This window comes from Mytilus edulis, chromosome 3, assembly GCF_963676685.1.
Source record: "Mytilus edulis chromosome 3, xbMytEdul2.2, whole genome shotgun sequence".
In the NCBI taxonomy this organism is placed as follows: Eukaryota; Metazoa; Mollusca; class Bivalvia; order Mytilida; family Mytilidae; genus Mytilus; species Mytilus edulis.
In genome coordinates this window covers 5,660,127-5,668,879 of record NC_092346.1, presented here as the reverse complement: position 1 = coordinate 5,668,879, position 8,753 = coordinate 5,660,127, and the positions used below count along the sequence as shown (strand labels likewise).

Here is an 8,753-nt window from a genome sequence, read left to right as displayed (position 1 = left end):
CTACATTAAAAATATGACAACAGAGACTATAGTAAAGGCATAAAATCCAAATAGCCCTACAATTAAAATATGACAACAGAGACTATAGTAAAGGCATAAAATCCAGATTGACCTACAATAAAAATATGACAACAGAGACTATAGTTAAGGCATCAAATCCAGATTGCCCTACAATTGAAATATGACAACAGAGACTATAGTAAAGGCATAAAATCCAGATTGGCCTACAATAAAAATATGACAACAGAGACTATAGTTAAGGCATAAAATCCAGTTTGCCCTACAATTAAAATATGACAACAGAGACTATAGTTAAGGCATAAAATCCAGATTGCCCTACAATTGAAATATGACAACAGAGACTATAGTAAAGGCATAAAATCCAGATTGGCCTACAATTGAAATATGACAACAGAGACTATAGTAAAGGCATAAAATCCAGATTGCACTACAATAACAATATGACAACAGAGACTATAGTAAAGGCATAAAATCCAAATTGTCCAACAATAAAAAATTATGCCAACAAGAAATTAAGTAAAAGCATAAAATCAAGATTGCCCTACAATAAAAATATGACAACAGAGACTATAGTAAAGACATAAAATCCAGATTGACCTACAATAAAAATAAACAATTACATAATAGTAAATTTATTAAAGTAAATATGTCGACTTGGAAATAAGACAATGAAGGCTGAACAGTGGCATGAAATTTTGATTGCATAATAGTCACATAATTTGATTATTGAACTATTGACCGGGGTTATAGTCTTTGAAACTATTGACTGGCAAATAGTCTATGGAATTAAATTGCATAAATAGTACATTTCTTTTATATAGAAAAAAACAAACTAAGGTATGTTACTGCAAACACTACAAGAAACTGATTATTGTAATTAACCACATGTAACTGATTATTTCAATTAACTACATTTAACTGAGTATTGCAACTAACCACATGTAACTGGCTACTACAATTAATCACATGTAATGAATAGTGTAATTTACCACATGTAACTGACAACTACAATTAACCACATGTAACCGACTACTGCAATTAACCACATGTAACTGATTATTGTTATTAAGAACATGTAACTGATTATTGAAATTACCTACATGTAACTGATTATTGCAATTTACCACATGTAACTGACTACAGCCATTAACCACATTAATTGACTACTGTATTAACTACATGTAACAACTGATTATTGTAATTAACAACATGTAACTGATTAGTGTAATTAACCACATGTAACTGATTATTGTGATTAACCGTATGTAACAGATTATTGTAATTAACCACATATAACTGATTATTGCAATTAACCACATGGAACTGACTATTGTAATTAATCACAAGTAACTGATTATTGTAATTAACCACAAGTAACTTACTATAAAAATTATCCATATGTAACTTTGAATTACACTTTAATACCGGTATCAATTACTTTTTGTTTTCTACGAGTGATTTAGTAATATTTCATATTTTTACTATGCTTGACTGTCATTTATTCAATTAACAAATGTTTTAATTAATTACTGGCGTGAGCTCAATGTGCCATACAATTCTTCTTATTCACTCACCAGTTTCCTTGAAGAATGTGGTTATGTTGTATTAAGTATTAAAAAGAATGAAATATAGATCTAGTAAAAAATTGTTTGAACTTTACACAGGTTTGATTAGATTTACAACTACCTATGATAAAAATGTAGTCAATAAAAAAAAGATTAGATCAGATAAAATGAATAAATCGGTCTTTGGTGTGATTGTTATCAGTATATATAATCGATTTTATTGTACCCTGTATAATGTATACCCTTTAGATATTTATTTAACCTGGATCAGGTATATACATGTTCTGATTAACTTCCTGGTCGGACGACATTTTGAAAAACTGTGAAGGAAATGGATTGAAGATGCCATTATAAAGGACTGTTTATACATCAGGAGGTATTTAGTTAATGTGGATATTTGCATTTCACATTTTGAAGAAAAAAACTTTCAAACACTCGATACTGACATTATTTATAATTATTTTTTTATTAAATTGTCAGTTCTTTTTTAATTTGAACACTTTTCGGAAACTAAGGTTTTAAACTCCCTCAGGCAAAGCTGACCTTGGATGAAATTAGTTATAATGTTAAGGTCCTTTGGGGTCACATAGCTTTCAACTGTTTCAGTTCTTATACATCCTTGGCTTATTGAATATGCAGGATTGAGAGTTCTTATAGACCAAATTTTACTGTCTCCTGTGTCCATATTTCTCGCTTCCATTATTTCCTTTTCCTCATTTTGACCTTTTTTATCTTATGTTTTTTAACACCTTGTTAAAAAATAAAATATAATATAAAAAAAAATACAAATGATAAAAAGAAAATATGTGAAATGTCAAAAATAGACACGAAGAGACAGATTATTCGGTCTAGCATTCTTGAAGAAGGTAAGCATGAAAAGTTCTTTGGACGCATGATATTAGTAAAGTGTTGTTTCATATTTTCTTTTATTAATTTTCTTTTCATTATATTCCATAAAGGTTTAACAAATTCTCTCATATCTAAAGAATTTGAAACACAGACTATGTGTTAATATCAACAGCCAAAAGAGACTAAATCCATTCATCAATGGAAATGCAGCAAATTAAAAAAAAAAAACAATGTTTTTCAAATTTAGCCTCCGAAGTCGAACCTGACATTATCTCTTAATCTTAAAAAAAATCATGAAATTCTAGGAAGGTTTGACCAAGTTATTAATGTCTTATAAAACTTTAACCCCGAATGTATCTTTATGTTAACTGCCAAAAAAAAGTTGTTTTTTATGAAGGGGAAAACTTTGTATATCGAAACCGGTATGTACAAATTAAGTGCAATAAAATCCTATAGTAAGAAAAATATTTCGTTAAAACAAATGACTTTTGTCAGTGTTAATATATAGGTATAATGAAATTAACTAAACTTATTAAATATGGCACTTGTTAAGCAGGCTTTATAATATATATTTTGTATATTTTAGGTCATGGCGTCCAGTAAACCTATACAATGTGGACCTTGCCAAGAAGGAAAAGTTAAGACTAAAGCTGACATCTGGTGTAACAACTGTGATGAAGGATTATGTTCAACATGTTCTGGTCATCACAAAAGATCTAAGTTGTCACGTCATCACAAAACTATTGATATTAATATTCATAAACCCTCTATTCATGCTATCAAAACAGTCTGTGACAAACATTATCAACAACTTAATTTGTACTGTACCGGTCATTTAATGCCTTGCTGCGATGGATGCATTTCCACAAGTCATTCAAAATGCACTGGAATAAAAAGTTTAGCTGATGTGGTGGAGAAAACAAAAATTGAAAAATTGAAAGAATCTTTAGATACAGATATACGTTCCACCTTAGACATCTTGAATAAAATGGTGAAAAACAAATCAGGAAACATTAAAAGAGAAGAACAACAATATGAAAGTATAAAGGAAACAATTGCAATATTTCGAGAGAAAATAAATAACCATTTAGACCATCTGGAGGATAAACTATGCCACGAAATAGATACCATCTTAAATCAGGAAAAATCAAAAATGTCAAATTTGACAACTGAAATTGAAGAAAAGAAAGGAAAATTAAATAACATTAAAGATCAACTAAATGCAGTCACAACGAAAAGTTCCAAACTCCACTCATTCCTAGAGGTACATCAGATTGAACAGCAAGTACACCAATGTCAACGATTTGTTGTAGATCTTGAAGATGATGGTAGGGCCAAACAATTAGAGATCAAACTCAAGCAAAATGAGGAAATAGATGAGATACTTTGCAAGTTAGAATCATTAGAATCATTAGGAGAAGTTATTGTGGATAAAATAGAAATAGCAGAAGAGAACAGAGGAACAAGTGTAAGGAGAGGAGCACAAGTAGAATCAGGAGAACAATCCAACATAAACGATATGAACATGAACATTGAAACAAAGATAGTGATCAACATGAAGAATACGATCAGAGACATGATTTGTCTGATGGATGGAAGATTTATAATAAGTCTATACACTGGTAAAGTTAACTTACTTAATCCTGATGGAAAACTTGAGAAACAATTTACAATATCTGGTACAAAGAGTGTAACACAAATCAATCAGGACACTATAGCCATAACTTATCCTAATGAGAGAACCATAAAAATGTTCAATATGGAGAAGGAGACAATTACTAAAGTAATCAAATTAGACAAACCATGCTATGGACTATCATTCTCAAATAATTCTTTTGCTGTAGGTTTGGATAAAAATGAAATCCTTATTATAGACTTGGCAGGAAATACACTGAAGTCAATACCAGTTCAGAGTGAATCCACATTAGAATTCTTAGTTCACCGTAATGACAGAGTTATCTATAGTGACTATGAAGATGCAACTGTATACTGTGTTGATGAATCAGGTACACATATCTGGAAAAATAAAAAGGATTTGTCTTTTCCAGCAGGACTTTGTACAGATTCATATGGTAACATTTTTGTTGCAGACTATACATCAAATAGAATAATAGTTATATCAAAAGATGGAAAGGATAGTAAAGAACTGATTAATGAAAAGGATGGACCGAAGAACCCTAGGTGTATTTGTTTTAAACATAATGAGTCATCTGGTTTTATTAGTGATGGCCTTGGCACATATTTAACAAAATTCAATTTATCTTGTAGATAAAATATAGACTGAGGATTCGAATGATATAGCATTAAATGAAATATAATGAAGTGTCAAGTAGTCTTTTTTTTATTTTGTTTTTAACAAAATTATAGTTTCATATTCCACTGTTCCATAATAAACTGTAGAGAATTATAAAAACAATAATGAAAACTGAAAATATATATCATTACTACCACTGGGTCGATGCCTCTGCTGGTGGACTGTTAGTCCCCGAGGGTTTCACCAGCCCAGTAGCCAGTACCTCGGTACTGGCATGAAAATACTGATTTGGTGTGTTATTAAAATTTGCTGTTACAAAATGTTAGAAATTATTATAAATTAAGGAATGTATCTCCCTCATGCATAGCTCTGATTCCTTTCGCGGAATTGGCTATACTTTTTGGACCTTTTGGATTAAAGCTCTTCATCTTTTATATAAGCTTTGGATTTCAAATATTTTGGCCAAGAGCATCACTGAAGAGACATGTATTGTCGAAATACCCATCTGGTGCAGGAAAATAGGTACCGTTAATGTTATTTAAATTAATCTGTTGTCAGAATTTCTTTTTTTTCTTTAAATCTTAAGACTTTGATTATTTCTTGGAAGAAAAATTATTTAAAATTTGATATATATAGTTTAAATCATTGAAACTGGTGAAAAACTGTTATAGAAATCATACGAGTTTGCTTAACGGTATTAAAAGACTTTTTGAATTTGATTTCTTTTGATGGACGAATTTTAAACATCGGGGATCTTCCACGCCATCTTATCTCGGTTATAGAATCGCCCTTGGGATCCTATACCGTTATTCCGTGGGTAATTATCATGAAAAAAAATTCGGTCGACATTTTCTCGTCGTGTTCCTTCTGCTTCTGTAGTTTCATCGTCATCACTATCCCCGTCTTCAACTTCAAATATGCCGCTGGACTGGTTTGAAATCCTTAGCGAGGTCCTTCTCTCTAACTCTTAAGCATTCTTCCAACATTGAATTATTAACCGCCTCCTGCAGGGTATTAGGTCTGGCTCGCTTGACAGCAACGTGAAAATCCTCTGATAGTCCGCACTTGTCAAGGAACGCGTTAATAGAGTTCTCCTCTACAATCTCAGGATTCCCGGATACGCTCTACGGAACAAATCCTCTATGGCTTGACCGAAGTCTCTCAAAGATTCTTCCGTTTTTCTCTTTCTCAGTTTTGCCTCCGTCACATACCTTTCCGTCATAGCCGTATGTCCAAATCTCTAGATATCTGGCATAGTCTCCGTGTGAACATCATGGAGAGTACCAGTTGCGGGCGAACTACCTAACCCAGAATTTGCTGGGGAAAACATCTGGCTTCTTATGCAATTCTGCCTTACCTGAGAGAGCGTTGGAGCCTGAGTTGATGTCCTTATTGTTCTTCTTGGTCTTTCCATTATATATTATTAATAGTTCGTTGAAGTCACACACAGTAAATCCCACTGCTGCCACCAATGTGACGAAAAAGTTAGTTAGCGTGATGCAACCTGAACTGAAGTGTGTATACGTGTGTTTGTGCTGTGTTGTTGGGTGTATACGTTTCACTCGTTCACGGACGACAAATGCCAAATATACTCTTAAACAGGGTTACCCTAAAAAAAATCTACTGATAGGGTGATTAAGGGAATCTTGGTCACATAAATAATAAATGGATCCTGGTGTAATCTGAACGAAGTCTTGCAAGTTAATATGAACACAAAGTCGATTAAAAGTTCAAAACTGTATTATTCAAAATCCAAAGTACATGGAATAGTAATACAAGTTTACAACATCTAAACTGCAAGCTCAACAATACGGTGGTATAATTGTAAATATCCTAAGTACACTCCTCTCGTATACAAAGTCGTCCTCCTCGTATCTACAACTATTTCTCTCTTATACTACTCTAGTAACCTGATTACAATATGGATAAATGACTCTGAATAAAGAAATATTCTACAGGAGCTATATTACAGGAGCCCGGAGCTCGGAGCCCGGAGCTCGGAGCCCGAAGCTCGGAGCCCGGAGCTAAGGTCAACAGAAGATGAAGTCAACCGAGGCACCTGTATAAACATAGCAACGGGGCACCAGCTGATTAACATGATTGATTTGACATTTAACATATACACTCTGATTAAAGGCAATAAAAAAATACATTGTAATGAATTACTTTATAACGGTTAATGAGAATAAGTAATCTGATTAAACAATGATAATAAAACCCACTGATGCAAGTGATAAACGAAAATCGTTACAGTAATTACAATAAAAAAAATAATCAATACAAAAGAATAAACTAATTCGAATAAATAAAATCCTAGTATGCTACGGTGGAAAAAAAGAGAAACTAGTATAGTTCATGTTTTGTTTGAAGTCCAAGAAATGATGACACATTTATTTCAAGGGAATATTTGTCCCTTAATCATTATACATTACTTTACAAGGTATATAAATCAAAATCTGTATAGATTTTTAATAAAGAATTATTAGTAGTAAATTCAGAAAATTTTGTGATATTCTCACCATTGCAGAAAACTGTGATTGGACAGGTTTTGCAAACATTATATTTCCATTCTAATATAAATCCCATAAATGTGGATAGCATTATATGATGCAATGATTGCTTATATGATCTTTATATATAATAAGGCTTGTTTACTAATATTTTTTATTATTACAATTCATTTGGAGAGCTCATTTGTCTTTATATTTTCTATATTGTTACTGTGTTAAGTACTAGTAAATTTCCCGATATCATTTAATTTTTTTTATATAATCACAGCATTGGAAACATGTTTCAAAGATTTGTTTAACTAAGACACCTAAATGAAGAATTCCGACGAAGGGTTAAATTCGCTTTTTTGAGTCCACACATGATAACAGTATTAACGGTTGTATATTACGACAATGGTTCAAATAACACTAATTAATTCAAAACTTTCCTGGGAAAATATGACTGTTAATATAAACATTATAAGAACAATCATCGTTGAGACTGTCATTCTAAACTTTAAAGGTAATTTGAAAAGAAAAAAACGATTGTTAATAGTATGTAAATTATATAATTTCTGTCCTACTTTTTAAGTATCCTTTTTATATGTATATGTATATGTATGGATGCATAATCTTATCTACATTTGTATATGCAAACTTGTATTTCATGATTCCAGCATGACATGCAAGATGAAGTTTACATTTTCTATTCGTCTGGAGTAAATCAAAAATGATATTGGTAGTAATAATCTTCCATTACATATAAGAATGTAAATACAACCAAGAAAACTAGAAACTTTCAAACTTGATAAATCATTATTTTTCAAAATGTCACTTGTATTTCAAACAGAATAATTATGACATAAAATCAATCAGTCTTGGTAAAACTATGTAAATTCATAAAGATATCAACATTGCTATATGTGTCCCAAGTAAACATTCATTTCGGAACAAAGTTTTTATTCTTTCTTTTTATTATGTAAATATTGTACATTAGTGTCTTTTGTATGCCTATAAATGGTTTATTGGGAATAAAGATATATAATCTTTTGAATATATATTGTGCCTAGCTAATGAGTTGCTACTATTTAAAGAACATCAGCAACACCATAACGTATACTTTTGCAATGGTTGAAAAAAAAATTATGACAGACATCGGATATTTAACTTATGTCGTAACTATAGTTCTGTTCCTTTTTTCACGAATGTGACCTACCGAATTAGACTATTTACATGGTTTGCAATAACATGAGCAACCCGACGGGTGCCGCACGTGTAGCAATATCTGCTTACCCTTTTGGAACATCTGAGATACCCCCCCCCCCCCCCCCCCCCAGTTTTTCTTGTTCGAGTTGCTTAGTCTTAGTTTTCTATGTTGTATCTTGTATACTTTTATATTTCTGGTTGTCTCTTTCTTTTTACGCCATGGCGTTGTCAGTTTATTTTCTATCTATGAGTTTGGATGTCCCTCTGGTATCTTTAGTCCCTCTTTTTCAACATTATCAATTATCCGTGTAAATAAGGTTAAAGTCAATTGAACAATGATCCACAAACGGGTACACTTTGAAATAATTC

The 8,753-nt window shown here is 31.7% G+C and overlaps 1 protein-coding gene across 1 annotated transcript; it reads left to right on the top strand.

Moving 5' to 3' along the window:
- The first annotated feature begins 1,859 nt into the window (after window positions 1-1,859).
- On the top strand, window positions 1,860-4,754 carry LOC139515685 (putative leucine-rich repeat-containing protein DDB_G0290503). Its single transcript, XM_071305337.1, has 2 exons — window positions 1,860-1,962; window positions 3,022-4,754. The coding sequence occupies exon 2, from the start codon at window positions 3,025-3,027 to the stop codon at window positions 4,705-4,707; it is 1,683 nt and encodes a 560-aa protein (XP_071161438.1). The 5' UTR covers window positions 1,860-1,962; window positions 3,022-3,024; the 3' UTR covers window positions 4,708-4,754.
- The last annotated feature ends 3,999 nt before the right edge of the window (window positions 4,755-8,753 follow it).